Below are 20,973 nucleotides of genomic sequence, written 5' to 3'. Positions count from 1 at the left end.
CAGACCACAGTGGAATAAAATTGGAAATTAACTCCAGAGAGAACCCTCAAAGCTATACAAATACATGGAAATTAAATAATCTGTTTCTGAATGATCCGTGAGTCCACAATGAAATCAAGATGAAAATTTAAAAATTCTTTGAACTGAATGATAATAATGATGCAACCAATTAAAATCTCTGGGATTCAGCAAAAGCAGTGCTAAGAGGAAAGTTCATAGCATTAATTGCTACACCAGAAAGTCTGAAAGAGCACAAATAGACAATCTATGCTTATACCTCGAGGAACTAGAGAAACAAGAACAAACCAAACTCAAACCCAGGAGAATAAAAGAAATAACAAAGATCAGAGCAGAACTAAATGAAATTGAAACAATGACAAAAAATACAAAATATAAATGAAACAAAAAGCTTGTTCTTTGAAAAGATAAACAAAATTGATAGACCATTTAATGAGATTAACCAAGAAAAGAAGAGAGAAGTTCCAAATAAGCTCCAGTTAGAAACAGGTCAGGTACGGTAGCTCACACCTGTAATCCCAACACTTTGGGAGGCCAAGCTGGGTAGATCACCACGTTAGGAGTTGAAAGTTAGCATGAACAACATTTTGAAACCCTGTCTCTACTAAAAAATAGAAAAATTAGCCAGGCATGGTGGCACATGCCTGTAATTCCAGCTACTCAGAAGGTTGAGACAGGAGAATCACTTGAACCCTGGGAGGTGAAGGCTGCAGTGAGCCGAGATTGTGCCATTGCACTCCAACCTGGGCGACACAGTAAGATTCTGTGAAAGAAAGAAAGAAAGAAAGAGAGAGAGAGAGAGAGAAGGAAGGAAGGAAGGAAGGAAGGAAGGAAGGAAGGAAGGAAGGAAGGAAGGGAGGAAGGAAGGAAGGAAGGACATTCGGATTAGTAAAGAGGAAGTCAAATTGTCACTGTTTACTGATGATGTGATCATATACCTAGAAAACCCTAAAGACTCCTTGAAAAAACTCCAGATCTGATTAATGAATTCAGTAAAGTTTTAGCATACAAAATCAATGTACACAAATCAGTAGCACTACCATATACCAACAACGACCAAGCTGAGAATCAAATCAAGAACTCAACCCCTTTTACAGTAGCTGCAAAAATTAATAAAATACTTAGCAGTATACCTATCCAAGGAAGTGAAAGACCTCTACAAGGAAAACTGCAAAACACTGTGGAAAGAAATCATAGACAACACAAGCAAATGGAAACACATCTCATGCTCATGGATGGGTAGAATTAACATTGTGAAGATGACCATACTTCCAAAAGCAATCTACGAATTCAGTACAATTTCCATCAAAATACAATCATCATTCTTCACATAACTAGGAAAAAGAAATCCTAAAATTCATATGGGAGCAAAAAAGAGCCTGCATAGTCAAAGCAAGACTAAGCAAAAAGAACAAATCTGATGGCATCACATTACTTGATTTCAAACTATTCTGTAAGGATATAGTTACCAAAATAGTATGGCATGGTATAAAAATAGGGAAATAGACCAATGGAACAGAATATATAACCCAGAATAAAGCCAAATACTTACAGCCAGCTGATCTTCAACAAAGCATACAAAAACATAAATTGGAGAATGAACACCCTATTTCAAAAATGGTGCTGGGAAGACTGGCAAACCACATGTAGAAGAATGAAACTGGATCCCTGTCTCTCACCATATATAAAAGTCAACTCTAAGATGACCTGAAACTGTAAAAATTCTGAAAGATGACATCAGGAAAAACTCTTCTAGACATTAGCCTAGACAAAGAGTTCATGACCAAGAACCCAAGAGCAAGTGCAACAAAACAAAGATAAATATATGGGACTTAACTAAAAAGCTTCTGCCCAGCAAAATAAGCAATCACCAGAGTAAACAGGCAACCCACAGTATGGGAGAAATATTCACAAACTATGCATTTGACAAAGGACTAATATCCAGAATCTACAAGGAACTCAAACAAGACAGCAAGAAAAAAATTGAATAATCCCATTGAAAACTAGGCAAAGGACATGAACAGAAAATTCTCAAAAGAAGATATACAAATGGCCAACAAACATGTGAAAAATGCTCGCCATCACTAATTATCAGGGAAATACAAATCAAAACCACAATGTGATGCCACTTTCTGCAAGAATGGTCATAATTTAAAAATAAAAAAAAATAGATGTTGGCCTGGATATGGTAAAAAAGGAACACTTTTACACTGCTGGTGGGAAATTAAACTAGTACAACCACCATGGAAAACAATATGGAAATTCCTTAAAGAACTAAAAGTACAAATACAATTTGATCCAGCTATCCCACTACTGAGTATCTACCCAGAAGAAAATAATTCATTATATGAAAAAGACACTTACACACACGTTTATGGCAGCACAATTTGCAGTTGCAAAAATATGGAACCAGCCTAAATGTCCATCAACCAATAAGTGGATAAAGAAAGTGTGGTGTATATAAATATGGTGTGTGTGTATATATATATTATGATATATATATATATATCATGGAATACTACTCAGTCATAAAATGGAATGAAATAGTGGCATTCACAGCAACCTGAATGGAGTTGGAGGCCATTATTCTAAGTGAAGTAACTCAGGAATGGAAAGCCAAACGTTGTGTGTTCTCACTTATAAGTGGGAGCTAAGCTATGAAGATGCAAAGGCATAAGAATAATATAATGGGCTATGGGGGCTTTGGGGGAAGGGTGGGAGGGGGTCGAGGGATAAAAGACTGCACAATGGGTGCATTGTACACTGCTCAAGTGATGGCTGCACCAACATCTCAGAAATTATACCTAAAGAACTTAGCCATGTAATGAAACACCACCTGTCTCCCCAAAACTATTGAAATAATAATAATAGTAAATGTTAAAATATTTGTTACTCCTCATTATGAACACTGAGATTTCTATTTAAATTTTTTAGATACCCTCACCAATTGACTTAATTTTAAAGTGTAGAACTAGACTTTTGCAGGTTTTAAGAAATTAATCTCAGTGTGTTCATATGCAAACGATTAGTTGGGAGAACAGAAGCTTTTCATAGTTGATGATGATTCCATGTGGATGGATATATAAATGAGACACACAGTATATAAAAATGGAAGGAATGCATTTGTTGTCAAACTTCCTGTACTTTCTCCTTTGTGAAGCATTTGTTGCTTCTCAAATTATCGATGACATAGTAACCTTTTTGCAGACATTATTTTAAAGCTTTGTTAAGGTATAATTAACGTGTAACAAAAATTACATGTATTTATGGTGTATTTGTGATGTTTTCATATATGTGTATATTGTGAAATGATTAAATCAAGATAATTAAATATTCATCACCCCACTTACTTTTTTTGTGACGAGAACATTTAAAATCTTCTCTCTTAGCAGTTATTATGTGATACATTGTTATTAATAATAGTCACCAGGTTGTACAATAGATCTCCAACACTTACTCATACTGGCTGACTGAAACTGTACCCTTGACTAACATCTCCCAAGACCTCAACCCCTTTCTCCTACTCCTGGCAATCACCGTTCTGGTCCCTGACTTTATGAGTTCAACATTTGTAGATTTCACCTATTAGAGAAGCTTTCAGTTCACAGCAAAATTGAGTGGAAAGTACACCAGAGTGGTATATTTGTTAACAGTCATTGAACCTACGTTAACACAGTGTTGCCCAAAGTCCATAGTTTTTAGGGTTCACTCTTAGTGTTAGACAGTCAGTGTTTTTACAGATGACATGTATCCAATATAGTATCATACAGAATAGGTTCACTGACCTAACAATTCTGTGTATTCTACCTTTTCATCTGTCCCTCCCTGCTAACCCCTGATCTTTTTACTTTGCCTTTTCCAGATTGTCATATAGTTGGAATCATACAGTCTGTAGTATTTTTTAGATTGGCTTCTTTCACTTAGAAATATGCATTTAAAGTTCCACCATATATTTTAATGGCTTGATAGCACCTTTTTTTTTTTTTTTTTTTTAGCACAAAATAATCCATTGTCTGACTTTACCATCGTTTCTTTATTATTCATCTACTAAAGGACATCTTGGTTGTTTCCAACGAATAGAACTGCAATAAGCATCCATGGGCAGATTTTTAGTAGATATGTTTTCAACTCCTTTACATAGTAACTTTTATTGTCCATCTTGTAAGCCTGAGGCTTGAGGACTAGATTTGACCTTCATTTCAAATATTAGTTTATATTACGCCAGAAATGATTTCAGATAATTCAAAATGCTGTACTTATTTGCCAACTTTGTCAGTTAAGTGATTAATTTCATGATTTCAGAGGAAGAAGGGTGTACTAAAACTCTGCTATGAGAAACTTGTTTTATATTTCCTTTTTATGCATGTGAATATTCCTATGGCATTACAGCATGAATATTGCACTAAAATTTTGATGTAAGATCTGTTCTATATAAAGTGGAATTTATCTTGGAGACAGAAAAAGGAGAAAGGGTCAATTTTGGATTCAAGCTTAGTGTGTTCAACTGTCCTAAATCATAGCTCACTGCTTGAGGCACAGGGTCTTACTGGAGAGTCCCCGGGAGAGGGTTAGGGTACCACAAAGGTTTTTTTTCCTTTTAAAACATTTCTATAATTTTTATCTTAAAGACCATATTTTCATCATTTATCAAGCCACTTGGTTGTTATAGTTAGACACCTTCATACTATGAATGTTCAAGGAAATAATTTTATTGAAAGAGATTATTTTTCTATTAAATATACAGTGAAACTAAAAGTAGCAAGGGGATACAGGCAGAAACATTAATTTCATCATGGAAAGAGTGACTTTATTGCCTGCCTATTTAAACAGTACACTCTATATACCCTTTGGAAAAGAAAAAACATTAGTTCTTGGCAAGCCTCATGTCTTCATTTATGTATCTCTTCTGTTTTATATCTCAAATGTCTACTTGATGTAATCAAGGGGAGTAGTATGACTTAAACTTTTGTGAAGAATGGATTATTTAAACTACCAGTATTAAATTTTCAGTTCGTACAATGCAAGGGAACTAAAGATACCATTCTCTTAGTCTTTTTACGTTTGACTTGAATAGGTGAAAGAGAATATATGATTCTTTATTTTAATGCTGCCTGGACAAACATTTGGGAGATAAATCAAATGTTGAAATATATTACCTTCAAGGCATTGGTGTGCAATCATGGAACAGTTGAAAGTGTAGGAGCATAAGCGACCAAATGATTTTGTTTGAACTGTGCATAAGCTCAATTTCTTCATCTGGAAAATGGGGCTTCTCTTACCCACCCAATTCATTTGGTGGTGTTTTTTGAGAATTAAATAGGACAATTCATATGAAAGTAAACGTTGTGTACCTACAGCACTGAAGGCACTTACAACATGAGTACCTTCCTCCCAACTCCCGCCATAACTTTCAGGAAACAGTAAGTCAGTACCACCTGTGTGTAAAGCACCATATTTGGCACTGTGGCAGTGTAATGCTAAATAAAATCCTGGTTCTCCAGATGCAGATTATTATAACATTATAAATAGAATTAGTTATGAATGCACTTCATGACACCATAACTAGGACATACTGCAGCATATATGTACAATATTTGAAAATTATTTTCATGATTGTATGTCTTAGTAACTATACCCAGGGTAACTACTGGATTTGATGGGAGTTGAGAGACATGGAGATGATTTAGGAGGGAAGCTAGTCAGTCAAACACCACACTTTATAAAACTCCAAATTATAGCTTCACTGTCCCCCCATGAATGTGCTGTCTAATATGATAGCCACTAGCCACATGTGAGTGTTTAAATTTAAGTTGATCAATGAAATAAATGGTTAAAAGTTCAAATATTCAAAAGCCACATGTGGCTAATGACTACCATATTGGTTAGCACAGATACAGGACATTTTTATCAATGTAGAAAGTTATATTAGAAAACTATTCAGAAGCTAAGGTTCAAATTTAGGGTAAAGATAACAAGAAGTAAATTATTTGGCAGTCTCTTTCTGAATTCTTATACCCATAATGGAAATAATGCAATATTGGCAAGAAAATACGAGAGAAGGAAATCACAGATATTCAGTATGTTTTTACTTGCATTGATGACCTTTTTTGAACACTTACTAATACACTTTAATTTGTACCCCAATACACATAGTCAGTGGGGTGTACATCTTGTTTTATGAACATCGTATAGCAGAGGAGATTGAAATACAGATTTTAAGTACATTTACCAATCACAGCATGAAGGGAAATGTAGCTGAATTTGAACTCAGGTAATTGGACTCCAGAGCCCTACCTGGCAACTAATCTGAAAAGCAGTGGATTGAATTAGTAATAACAGCCTTTAGAAGAAAATTTAATTTTTTTCTGTTTATTGTCACCCATCTTGGTTGTTTCCTGATGGGAATGGGAAGGGCCCTTTTGGAATGCATAACTGTTCTCTTATAAGTCAATCAACCAAGCTATCAGTATTTTAGAAGCTATGAGTATGTATGTTGGATTAATCTCATTGAGAGAGAAAATCAGTAGAGTCTTGATATTAGAAATTTTACTGTTCATCCTGTTGACTGCTTGCACACAATCCCAATAGCTTATTGGTAGTAACTTCTCATTTTGCTAACACAAAATATTGAATCCTACACTTTAGACACTATTGTACAATATAGCATGACTCTTGCTAGTGAGTGAGTGAGACTAAATTTCTGTCCAACTTAGGTTCAGCTTGAGTGTTTTCTATTCATTATTCATATTCAGTAACTTTCAGAAAAGGTTTGAAAGTATTAAATTTTTCGGTTATGCTTTTCTGAATTTCTGGAAGGCATTTTATATATGGTTATCCCATTAACTTAGTGAATTTTGAAGGCCTGGGAACATGTCCCTTGGGGATGTAAAACTTCTAATACAGAGTATTTGGTCCTGTTCTCAAGTCGATTATGATCTAGTTTGAGGAGGCAGTCTAGCATTTATTCATTCATTCATCAATTCGTTTTTGAGGACATAATATTGTCTAAAAAAACTTTCCTGAGTGAACAAAGATAATATATAATTTAAATGTTGTAGTTATTTGAAGAATTGAGCAGTTAATACTGCTCAATATGCTCAATAAAACTAATATGGAAAACATATCAGGTGAGCTATTGAAGGTTCTCTTTTAAATTCCTGATGAGCAGAGATCCTTATTTCTAGTTATATGTGATGGACTTGATAGGGCTAATGAGTGTGACTTTAAAAAATCCTCAAATAAAATGTTTTATCTGGATGAAAATTGGAAGCTTCTAGTCATGCTGTTTACTATTTTCTAGTCTTCAGCTGGCATGGGAACACTCAATTTAACAGCTCTTCCTCAGAAGCAAACACCCCATAAATTACCTAAATGCCAAGTAGTTAGATCAGGGTTACTGCTAAATTCTTCTACACTGGGAATTCCCAAGTTTTGCAGTATCAATAGCTGGCATTCATTTTATTTGTCTTAAAATGGCCTTCCCATCTTCCAGTACGATTGCATTGAATTTTAAGTAAATACTGAGATTCTGGCATATGATAGGTACATGACTTTGTAAAGGGAAAATAAATGCTATTTTCAATTACACGCTTAGTGGTTGTACTTGTAAATTCTTCAAGAGTGGGCTGAATGATATTTGAGGGCTTGTCACTTATGCCTATTCTTTCAAAATGTACCCCTTGGTGGATTAAGTGTCAAATCAATCTCTTGCTTCTTCAGTGCAAAATGGGTATTTTGTTCCTTTTTGCCACATAGATCATGTACCTCATGTCATTTAGCAAGCCTGTAGCTATGTGACTTATTTTATACTTCCTAGATTACAATTTTTACCTGCAAACTCATATTGGTTTGAAGTGGTTTCACATGTAGTTTTTCCTGCCCACCAGGGATATAGGTGGTAGATCTTAAAGTGACTCATTGTTTGGATTTAATTATGTTCTTTTCCTAAACATAGTTTTTGCCTTATTCATGTCTTTAAAAAGCTTTACCATCATCTCTTGGAGATTTTATTCAGCAGATTTAAAAAAAATATGTTTTGGCTGACATAACTTGCCTACTACTTGGATTTTTTTTAAGTTTGGTAGTATTGATAAAATATAAAAGACACTAAAAATCCTATTACTTGTTTTGGAATTATATAAAGTAAGTAAGTGTTCCTTGATACATCAATCAATTCCTTTCCTCAAAGGCAGTTACTATCAACTATGCAGGTCCTTCTTGAATTATTTCTAAATCTACATGCTATAACTATGTAAATATTTATATATGTATCACAATATATTTACATGCAATTTAACTTTATCTATGGCCAATTATATTGCATGTATATACATACACACTAATGTGTACACATGTATATACATCATACAATGATACATTATGGAACAAATATCTGTTTGCAAATTTGTTTCTGCTTAAGAGTATATTCTGAACATATTTCTGGTTCAATACATGTACATATGTTGTATTTTTATGATCATATAGAGTTTCATTGTATTTATATATTATATGTCATTCCACTAGCTCTCTTGATGTGTTTTTGTTTTTTCCTATTCAATCAGTGTTGCAAAAAATATACTTGTACATATATTTTAATCATGAATGCTATTTTATGTGTAGAATATATTCTTAGAAGTGAATTGCTAGACTTAAGGAATTTATATTTTAATTTCAATACATGTTAATTAATGCTTATGAATACGTTACATGGGAGACATTATACTACACTATTTCTGATTGTTTTTATAACTCATCTAGGAAAGCATTCTTTTGAAAACCATTACTTGATATCTGGGCAAAATCATTTAAGGAAATATTGCTATATAGGTAACCCTATATATGGTTTATATAGCTATAGTGCCTGAAGTATATATCTGTGTATTTATGCAGAAACTTTGATTACATCTATCCTAAATCAAATTCGAGTTGCAACAAAGAGATGGATCTTTGAGATTAGACAGACACGCATTTTGAGTGATGTAGTAACTGAATGTTTTAAGTTGTTATGTATAACCACAAAATCCCTGGAATTCTAGTAAGAACTCTAGTAAGAGTTGCATGTTGGCAGGACTTCACCAATCCACCTAAGCCACTATTTTATTTTTTTATAACCATCCTTGTAAATGAGTTCAACAATTAACAATATTTTGGTTGTATTTAAGGGTTCACTGTGAATATAAGAAAGATTTTATAAATTTAAATCACAAAGTGCTTCTTCTTTGATTTTTTTGCTTGTTGAGGCAAAGTCCTATGTAGCCCAGCTCACCCAAAGGCATGGCTCATTCTTTCACATCACAAAGAATTACATTCTTTAGTTTCATGGAATGTCATGGAAATAAGTTATGTTCTATTAAAGAAAAAAGATAACACTTGGTATGGTTCCAAGGGAGACTTCCTGCTTAAAATTTTACGAGATGGTTAACAGAAACTCTATCCAGTTTCACCCCCACCCTTATCTTAAGCACTTTCTTATCCCAGAATAGAAATGATGCAGAAAGTAAACAATGTATTTCAAAGTCAGATAGCAGAGTTCAGACCAGAATTATGTTTGTATTATATGCTATTGCTATATCCTGTGGTTTAAAAGAAAATAGTCTGGAAAGAAGTCTGTAGAATGTTAGATTTTTGATAGAACATCTCACTGTGTCACCTAAGTTGGAGTGCGGTGGCATGATCAAGGTTCACTGCAGTCTCAACTTCCTGGGTTCAGGCAATTCTCCTGCCTCAGCTCCCTGAGTAGCTGGGACTACAGGTGCACACAATATCTGGCTAATTTTTATTTGTAGAGATAGGATATACTATGTTGCCCAGGTTAGTTGCGATCTCCTGGACTCCAATCTTCCTGCCTCGGCCTCCCAAAGTGCTGGGATTACAGGCATGAGCCACCACACACAGCAAATGTTATCATTACATTATTTTTAGCATTTCCCTTTCTTGGTATTGATGATTGAGACTTGTGATGTTAAATAATTCCGCTGCTCTCTTTTGACTTTATAATTCTTGTGTAATTTTTACCGTATGTGTTTATACCTGTAAGAATGCAGGTGTATATATGTTATATGTGTATCATATTCATATAATATATTTGTGTTTCTCCCATTCCTCTTTCACCAATGAGAAATACATTCATAAGTACTTTGTGAAAAATACTGATAGAATGCTTAGATGAAAGGGAAGGCCATAAAAATTATAGAAGAGAAAGAGAAGCGGCAGCCTGAGCTAAGAAAGGTACTTAACTGTCTTTCCTCCTAGGTACGAAAAAGAAAAGGATATGTGCTTGCAGGAACACACTTTCAGTCCCTTACTGCCAGGTTAATTGCATAGCATTATATTTCCTTTCTAGGGTTCTTCACAAGCCTATTTATTGGCATGAAGTCATTCCAAAGCATTTTGTTGAAAACATGTTTTTAAAACGTCATTGTGCTAACTTTGACAGATTTCTCCTAGAATGAATTTCTTTATTTTTCAGAATCTACCATTGAAGAAGATCCCATGCAAAACCAATGCACCCTCGGGCTCCTTTTTTGCCCGAGACAATACAGCAAATTTCTTATCCTGGTGCCGAGATTTAGGGGTGGATGAAACATGTCTATTTGAATCGGAAGGTTTGGGTATGTATTTCCTTCAGAATTTTAGTTGATAAGATACTCAAGTTATCTTTTGTCTTTGTCAGTATAGCCATCAAAAAGTTTTCTGTATGATGTCATTTTGCAGATTATCAGCTTAAAAAGTCTGAGTTTGTTGAAAACTTGCAGGTTTGCTGCTAACTTGATACTTTGAAAATAGAAAAATGAATATGCCCTCTTACTATTGGTTACCTCATGGATACAAGAATAGAAACAGAAGTAGCACAGTTCTTTCCAAGCTAAATATAAGGGCCATTAGTGTAAAACTGTGGGTATTTGGAAAACACAGGGCCAAATTTTACCCCCAGACTTTGATCTGGATTAAAGGGTAGCTGTGCATGTTCTAGCCATGCACATGTTCTAGCCATGCAAGAGCACTCTTGTCTGTTCACCTCTACAACAGTATGGAAACACTATTGCCCATAAGCTCTACCTTTATTGAAACTACAGATTATTAGTACATTTATTTATTTTTTAATGAGTTAAAAATCAGGCAAGATAACAAGAGATTGATATCATCAAAGATGTTGAATTAAAAGACAGATACCTTAGTGCCTACACCTACTGAGATAACTGTCTAGATTTCTGTAGTGTTTTCTGATTGAATTTTGGCAAAGTCACTTCCAAATCATTGAATGAGCTTATTTCTTTGGAAGAAAACATATATTGGAGCATTCAGTGTTTCAATACCACTCCATACACTAGGATAAAATGTTGAAACTTTCCATGTAGGCTCCACCACAGTACAACTCGAATATGTAAAATAATAGAACTAAAGGTTCATTTTTGCAAAATGCAACCAAGTTGAGAAAGGAGACATCTAGAGAAAAAAATCTTTGCTTTCTTTTTGCCTGAAGCCTTAAAAAATCAACTTAATAGGTCCTACAATACCAAATGTTAATATCAAAGTAAGCTGAGCATCCTTCAGAGAGAACAAGTATACAAATTACCTTCCAAACAGCCAAAATGCCTGTTGCCCCTAGGCCCCAACCCATGTGTAACCTAGGAAATTTATGGAAACAGCTGAAATCTTACTCATTTTATATGCTTAAGGAAATCTGTATTTGTTCTCAGAGGAGTTGGTGTGATATGGCAAAGAAATGCCATCAAGTTTCTGAAAATTCTCTTAGCAAAGATGGGAACAGCATAAATTTAGCCTGGGGGAATATTCTAGACCCGAATTTTAAAAAAAAGGAAATAATAATCTCACAGCAGTCTGCTGTATACAGTTGTGTGCTCATGAAATGCTCAGTAAATAAATCAGCTTTTGATTATTATTACCATTTCCTCATATCAAAGTAAAAAAATTTGGTGGAAGACATGTGTGTACATAGAGAATACCTGTTTTTCAGTCCTGTGGTTAATTTACAGATCAATTTTAACTTTCAGGTTTGTTGGAAACCATGTGAGTGGAGGATTATAGGAAGGGAGTATAGAAGAATTATTTGCACAATTAAATAAAATCACTTACAAGATCTGGTAAATGTTAAGATCTTGTAAAAATATATAGCCATAAAATCAAATCTTAGTAACAAGTAGTACACTCTGCACGGGTGGACAATTAACATCACGATTTAAAATTCTACAGTGCCTCTGAATTGCCAAAGAACAATCACATCGAGAAACTATCGTTAATTTGCTAGTCTGTTCATTGTACAATTTTTCATTAAAGAAGTATTTTCTCAGTGATTACTATAGGCTAAATTGGTTAATAAAATCTATGAATGTAAATATGGTCTTGTCTTATTTTCTCATTGTCCATGACTTCTTTTGTTATTCGAACTAATAAAATTTTCCTATGGACACTGAAAAGAATCCATCTAATATTAAATCCTCTCTGCTAGAAATAGCACCATAGGTGAAGGTTCTAATGGGTATTTACTTTGATGGCTTTTAAAAACCCCATTCAAATAATAATACATTTTACCCTAAAATTATAAAGTTTAAAGCAATTTATATAATGACCCTGGTACATAAATGCATACTCTGTAGCAAACAAAATTATGTCAGGAAGAACTTTTAGATGCCCTACTTCTTCAGCCTGTTTGAAAAAATATATTCTGACATTATAAAAAGTCCATAATTTATATTATATATATATAATTGTACAAAAAATTTTGTACAATTTTTAAAGGTTATAAAAATTTAAAAGTCATTTGTAAACTTCTCAGTACCAAGTTAAATTAATTAGTTAGGTTTTCCAGTTGCTGCTCAATGAAAAGATAAATTTGCAATTTCTCCTGCTCAGAATAGAACCCAAAGTGATATATAATAGGCTCTAGGGATGTAATAGAAGGGGGTCAATATTATGGCATTGACTTTAGGATTAGTCAGAGAAAGGAAACAGCTGTGCTCATAGATGTTCATGATAATCAGGAGGAAACACAATAAGAAGTTCCATTTCCACAAGTGGAATCCTTTCTCCTTGTTTTCATTATTATTATTATTATTATTATTCATTGTGGGTGAGGAAGAGATTGAACCGCTGCTGAGGGCTTTGGATTCTACTTGCAGAATTGACTTTCTTGCAACAATAACACTGTGTCCTCTGCTTGATGTCTTTTCACGCTTCACTTTTGAAAGGAAATTTAGGGCAAGGCTTTTTTTTTTTTTTTTTTTACCTCAAGATTTCATTTCAGTGGCACAGAAGATGAAGCACATCCTTTGTGTCCTAGTGTTTTGAACAGCAAATAAAATGAAAAGATGCTCTGATGAATGGGAAAAAAATGTGTTTGAATGATAAAGTAGATCACTGGAGAGTGTGTATGAAGAGGCTTCTGTGTTTAGCTGTTCAAAGGTCTTTGCCTGCATAAAGCATCCTTATCTTTGTGGCAACTGATATGCTACCCTCTGTTGCAGTGCTTTTTTGTACAAGTATTTGTTAGAGGATCTTGATTCACAACTCACTGTTCTCTTTTCACAACAGCTAATGACAAGAAACCTCAGTGGGTGAGGGAAGGTGTGCAAGGGATGAACTGGGTAGAATGGAGAGCAACTAATTCCATATGTTTATGTCATGCTTCTTGTCTTTTTTATGCTTGGCAGGTAACTTCCTATGCCACATACAGGGTTTAACCTGCAATTTATACTCTGTGGCATTCTTTAGAGATAATTTTTCCTCGGTCAAATGTCAGTTCTTAGATCATATGTTCGCTACATTCTGAACTGTTTCAGAAATAAATCTATAGAAAAGTGGACATGAAGAACCTATTCTCAAACGACTTATAAAAATCCAATTAAGATATTAAAATGTTGGACACTTTAATAAGGTAGATGTGAATAAAAGCTATGAAAAAATAGCTAAATTAAGAAAATTATATAGTTAGTATTGGTAAGTATATATTACATTAGAGTCTTCCATACATTGCTGAAGAAAATTGGAAATTGGCATGCTTTCTTTGGAAGGCAATTTGACAGTATATATCAAAGACCTCAGAAATATTTATACACTTTGATTAGGTTCTTCTGCTTCCAAAAATGTATTAAAAGGCAATTAATAGAGATAGGAACCAGAATGTCTACTGAACCATTAACAAAAATAACTGGAACCTATGATATTTGGTAGCAGCTTAAACAAATTGTAGTCATCCATAGATACCATCCAAAGATAATATTCTTGAAACTATTTAAGGAGATGGGAAAATATGATATATGATTAACATGAGGTCACCCATTTGTGTCTATATGTAACAATAAAATTTAATATTCAGACTTTGAAAGAAAAATAAATAGTAATTAGGTTATAAATTATATCATTTTCTTTAATTATCTATTAACAAACAAACTTAAGATAGTGAACAATTATGGCATGTAATCTGAAACATGAACCATTGATTTATATTATGCAATGGACCAATTAGCCTAGAGATTTATTGACATAAAATTTTATACATCAGTATATTAAAAGGATTTTTCACATTGTTGAAGTTAAACTGATATTTTAAGTGATTACAGAATTGTATGTTGTATCATAACAAAGGTTTTTGCGTGGTCTGCAGAGCATGTTGTAACCAGAAGAGTCTACATATAACCCTCACTCTGACCCCTGCTGTTCAAACCATGTTGACATACAAGTGACAAGAGAAACATTTCTTTTCATTACTCTGATATATTAAGATGAATAATAGTTTCATTTGATTCCTTTAAAATATTTAGGATTGTGCTTTAAGGTAAAAGGATGAACATAAATATTTTGTTGAATTCAGAATTATGTAGTTGATCAGTCTATAAACAAAATAGACCCCAATAATTATTTTATAAGAAATTAACTTTTAGTGTAGTGTTAAAAAATATATATCTATAGGAGGCTCTAGAGGTGAAAGCATTTATATTTTCAATTTCACCAAAATGTAAAAGGTATTGGACTGTATTAATCAATAATCTTTCTAACAGTAAATTTAGTAATTTTTGAAATGTTCATTTAAATAAAAAATTTAAGCACGTTTTCTAAAATGATGTTGAGTGTTTTTATGGGGCTCATTTTTACAATTTAAATTAAGATCAGAAATCTATACTTTATTTTCAAACTTAAAAAGAGTTTTCAATTATGAATCATAAAATTGATGGTTTTATGTCATTTTTTACTGAGCTATTTTAAGTAACCATTTTCTTAAATTACTGCTAGTCTTTCTGTACAGTTTATTATTTGTAATTTACATTGGCCTATCAATTTATAAATTGTCAAGTTAACTTCTTTTGCTAGAAATTTGTTTATTTTGTTTTATTTATATACATTCTGGTGAGCTGGGAGATGGAGAAAATAGGAATGGGGAAGTACTTTAAAAATACACACTTTTTTTGCTTGCTATAATTGTGTCAATATCATTATGTTATTGAATAATTATAGGACTTGGAATCCAGTGACTATGCTTCATCTATTTCTCTGAGAAAGAATCTACTCAACAAGAAAAGGGTTTGCTATCTGCGGTGTAGCATGCAAATGTGTGTGATTTGTTTGAGTATAACTTTAAAAACTTTTTATTTTCTGTGTTTGTGTTTGCTGTGTGGTACTGTCTTCTTTTGATGCATCATTCTGATAAGGAATTTTATGAATATTTTGCTCTGTTGAACATTGGCCAGCATTTTGCTTCAGAGGCAAACATTGTCTACCTGAAGTAATAAGGTTTGTGTGTGGATTTTTAAATATTAGCATTTTCCATTTCATTTCTTAAAGTCACATGTTGCATGAGAAAAAGAATCTATGCCTGCCTTTAAGTGTTTGATAAATCACTCCTTATTCTTGTTTTTGTCTATATTGAAGACTATGAAAGTATTTTTGTGGAAAAAAAGCTATATTACTTTTATTAGTATTAGTTTACGAAAATAATTTCAGGATACTCATTCAGCCCTGGATTATTTATATTCATTTATTTCCCAGGATCATTTTCTTTTAGACTTTTTGCTTTTTAACACATTTTTGTTTTATGAAGTACATACTTCATTAGCATTTGAGTTCACTTTTACTCTGGAACTGAGAAAACCCTTTTCAAATCTGGCCCTCTCCCCTATGCCAGGGAAGATGCAGGAAGGAGCAATTAAATCCCTTGCCCAATGTTACACAACTTTTAAATGGCCCAGCTACAGTTTGAATTCAACTCCATTCAGCTGCAAAAATCATGCCCCATCTGTTATAGAAACATATACTTTGTCTACATTCATTTTAGATGTTATTAGAATTATTTCAAGCAAAAGGAAAAAATAAACACCAACTTAGAAAAGACTCACCTCTCATTACTGTTCTGAGTGATGGTGGCCTAATCCATTATTTCAACCTGGGCGCTGGGTGCTAGAGAAAGAGCATTCTTTCTTCCAGGATATTTCTCGACTCTGGGGCAAAGGCAATGAAATACATTCTACTCTGTAGGGTTTCCATTACTGATGAGATTATGAATGGACGCTCCTTGTTCAAATGATTTATATGGATGCCATATTCCATTTTAAATCATTTTTACTGGTGATTCCGGGAAATGTGGATGCTCACACATATGATTATTGAGCTTGTGAGATGCTTCTTTGTTTGCTTTTTCCTTCTTCTCATTAGCCTCGGATCAGTTTTATAGCCCCTAAATTACTATCCCTATTTGACACCTACATTTAACCTCACAGATTTTTGTGTGGGTCTTACTCAGAGTGACATGACACAGAAAGTAGTTTGTGACTGTCTTCACTTTCTTGGGAAGCATGGAAGTTTTTATATATCTTACAGATTCTTGCAGGAGAGAAATGCCTATAATATTTATTAAGGGCTAATCCAACATTCACATTATTTCCCCTCCATTTATCATTATCATCATCATCATCATCATCATCATCATCATCACCACCACCACCAACACCATTGTTATCCTTCACATTTGTAGAGCATGTTACATATTTCAAAGCACACTTAAATATTTTCAGCAAAACAGATGTAGGAATTATAACCACTATTTATTATTATAACATTGATTAATACAGTACTTATCAAACTTTATATACACATCACCTGGAAAATTTGTTTAAATGTAGTTTCTGATTATTAGAGCTGGATAGGGCCCCAAATCTGCATTTTTAACAAGCTCCCATGCCATGCCAATACTGCTGGTCTGTGGGTCACACTTTAGTGCAAGAGAGTAACATTTATTGAGTGTTTGCCAGGTACCAAATGTTCTTAACTGTATGGTTACCTTATAAAGAAGAGCAAGTAGAAAACATGGCACTTGTTGAAGAAATTAGCCTTAAGTAGAACTCAATTCTTCTGACCTCTAGATTACTATTTATTCTACAATACCACTCTCCTTGGCATATTAGAAGCAATTCTCTACTCTGGGAAAGTAGGCAGCCATTAATTTATGATATTCTTATAAGTGAACAACATTTATCCAAAAGTATATTTTTCAAGTTTCCTTACTAAATAAAAGGCTAAAAGGCAAGTTTATTCAACATTACCATTCATGTTATAACCTCTAGTTATATAGAAACCAAATGGACAACACAATTTTTCATGCTTTCATTTCTTTGCCCATCTGTTAAAATTTAATATATTTAGCTAAACTATACATTCATGGTCCAATGCATTTTATCCTTGCAGATTCTGTGACATTGAAATTCTACCCTCTTGCTTTAGTGGAAGGCCTCATTTTCTATTCCTGGGGCTAGCAGCATTCCATTTGACATTTGATGCCCATGAGATTTTTTTTATAGAATCTAGGTTATGAGATTGAGTCTCTTGCTACATATTTTAGAATGGAAACCTGTGTTACTTTTCCCAGAGGTGTTTCACATTATGCTTTTCTTGAAATGGTTTTGATTATTTAAAAAGAAGCTGCCAATGATAAAACCATTTGTGTAATAATCACCATTGACTAGAGAGCTCTTTATTTGTTTTGAAGAGAATTTGTTCAGAGGAAAGCTACAGCAATCCTTTCTTCTACCCCTAACTCAAAGCAAAAGACTTCATTAATGTTACGATGATAAAGTGGGGAAAATTTCTCCTACTATAAATTTTAAAGTAACTAGACGCTCTTTTGAAAACGATAAATGATGAAATGTGCTTAAAATGACTAGTACATATGACTGAATGCAAGGGCTTTAGTACAAACACAATACAATGAAAGTTCCCTGTCTAATCATCTTGACAAAGGTATACATTCAGTTATTTTATCTTCTAAAATAGACAATACATAATCAACATAAATAATTACTAAAAGTGAACTCTACTAAATTTAATCACAAAGGAAAATTAAAGGCAAGATATTTCGTGTTTCAGAAACTGATATATGTCCTAATGCAATTGTTACTTGAACTTTATACTTAGCATCAACTTGTAATCGCTGAAGGATATCTGCTTTATATCTTTATATGTTGGCCAAATCGACTCATTTGACATGAAATTTGATTAAATTTAAAATTAACTATATCTGATATAATATAAAAGATAAAAATTTAATGTATACTCATTATAACAGAATCAATCAAAATCATATCTCCTAACAGTAATCTTTTCTTCATTCCAGAGTTTCTCTCACTGTCTAGTAACTGACACATTATGAGGTACAAAAAGTGCCTATGGGGAAAAAAGTGAATTAATGTTAATCGACTAAACCAAATAAAATAATACTAATGAAAAGAAAAAATATAAAACTAACATTGAGCAGGTATTTTCTATATGCCAAGTATCATGCTAAGCATAACAGTAAATATTATTTTGTTTAATCATCACAAAAATATTATGAGGTGGGCATTATTGTTTTCCTGCAGAAAAATGTGATTTTGTAGAATAACCTCCCAAAATAACATGACCAGCAAATATTAGTGCTCATACTCACACTCAGATCTTTGTGGCTTGAATTACACAGCCATTATACTCTTCTCATCTATTAACTTTAGTTTAGAACTTGCTCTAGGGCCACAACAAAAGTCACCTTTTTAGTATAATATAGACACTACATACAGTAACAAGCAACAAGGTAAGAGTGCTTGCTTTTGCAATTAAATATTTGCATGATTTAAATTCCTCTTCCAAAGATGCAAGGTAAAACGTTAGCCTTTATTCAGTTTGTTCAGCATGACAACCCCTATCACCACCACCACATAACCATCATCTTCCTTGTCTTATAAGGCATAGCAGTTACTAAGGCCTTTCTCTGTTCTAAGTATTGAGCTAAGTTATGCAACTCTACAGATTTATCTAAGTCATTGCTTACTGGTCACCAATCATTCTTTTTTTTTTTTTTTGTCCATTAGTGGCCAGGCTTGGTATATTCGTTATTTGAAAGCTATTAACATGTGAGGTAATATTACAGATGTGCTTTAAAGCAATGTTATTGCTTTATAAAAAGGCGATATTTACATAAAAAATTGAAAGTAAAACACCATTTTTCTGTTAGCATTTTCCTAAGAAGTGATGCTGGGGAAGAGGTTTATCTGTCTTAAATTTTAATGGGCTGATTCTGTTAAGGAAATAAAAATGGAGAATCATGCAGTTTCTTCTCAGTTTGCCAAACTGATTTTCTAATGAGTCTATGATAGAGTTGATATTGAGTTTTGGCATGCAAAAGCTGTTTTAAATTGGTAAATGAAGAAGCAAAGAAATACACAATATTGATGCATCCTACATGTGAAATTATCTTTCTTATAGCACTCACATTATTATTTTTCTTCAGAATGAATTTGATTTTCCAAATTAGTACTCAAAATATGTACAGTAAGTTGGTTAAAGAACCATTATTATCAGGTATTACCTTTTATAATTGGTTATTAGCTGCACATTGACACAATTTAGTCAGTTAACTAATAGTTTTTAGATTTTGACACTCTTGTCATCAAGAAATGCATGACATTGTATCCAAAGCTCTTGATGCTACAGCCACTGCTTCACACAGCTTTTACTTAGGATAAGAGCATTAGCTTTAGAAGTCCTCCTCTTGTCAGTTTTTATGTACTTTTTTCTCCCACTCAAAACTCCCTTTTGTTATTTTGTACCACGAATATGTTAAAAAAAAAAATCTGAATCAGAAAAAAATTGATGATCTAGACAGGAAGATCCATTTTCATTTGTTTATTTCTGTTTTGCAATATGTGTTATTGTTCTCTGTATGAAATTGATGACTGTGTGATATTACAGCCCTTAGGTTGCTGTGTGCTGGAATTTATTTAATATGCTAAACCTTATGAAGTTGATATCATTCTAGCCACAGTCAGCTTGTAGTACATTTGAGACTGGAGGTAGTAAATATCTTAATTTTAAACCGTTTTAATTAAAAGTAATTAAAAATTCCCTAACTAGGACTTTGTGACAATTTACTAATGGTCATCTGAATCTAAAAGTTGTGTTATCAGTAATAGAAATATCTTGCAATTCAGATTTTCCATAATTAGTTATGGGATTTCAAATTTAATGGTGGCATTAGAATTCTGGTAGGATTCAAATTTATTTTAAAAGCTTTAAAATGCCATTTTGTAACCAAATAATAATAATACATTTGGATGTCTCCCTAAAACCAAATGAAATCACATACTTTTACAATCAGGTAAAAGTGTTTTTTCTATTTACTACACACACCCAGCAAATTCCACTGTGCTGTCACTGGATCAAATATTGCCACTATCATAATCTGTAGAAAGAAGAAATTAGAATATTTAAGTTAATATTTAAGTTAATTGAATAACACTGGCAAGTTAAATTATTACAGAATTCTGTGTTTAAGAATAAAAGCAATACTCTCTTTTTCTTAAGGTCTATCAATAAACAATCAATAAACTAATATTTTCTTTTAGAATATTATTTATCAGTGTAAGACTGTTCTCAGTGTAAATTTTTTCCAATCTCTCTTATCTTTATTCAGTGCTA

The 20,973-nt window shown here is 33.0% G+C and overlaps 1 protein-coding gene across 4 annotated transcripts in view; it reads left to right on the top strand.

Annotated features, from left to right (window-relative positions):
* The window catches only part of GAS2 (growth arrest specific 2), a 172,952-nt gene that overhangs the window by 75,921 nt on the left and 76,058 nt on the right, over positions 1-20,973 (top strand). For all 4 annotated transcript variants that reach the window (XR_004228416.1, XM_023191510.2, XM_023191509.2 and 1 more), the window contains one exon: positions 10,487-10,628. Coding sequence is in view for 3 of the 4 variants with exons in the window: in XM_023191510.2 (XP_023047278.1) it covers positions 10,487-10,628 (142 nt within the window). In the remaining variant the exon portion in view is untranslated. The remainder of the gene's footprint in view (positions 1-10,486; positions 10,629-20,973) is intronic.

Source organism: Piliocolobus tephrosceles, chromosome 13, assembly GCF_002776525.5.
Source record: "Piliocolobus tephrosceles isolate RC106 chromosome 13, ASM277652v3, whole genome shotgun sequence".
In the NCBI taxonomy this organism is placed as follows: domain Eukaryota; kingdom Metazoa; phylum Chordata; class Mammalia; order Primates; family Cercopithecidae; genus Piliocolobus; species Piliocolobus tephrosceles.
This window is presented reverse-complemented; position numbering and strand designations above follow the sequence as displayed.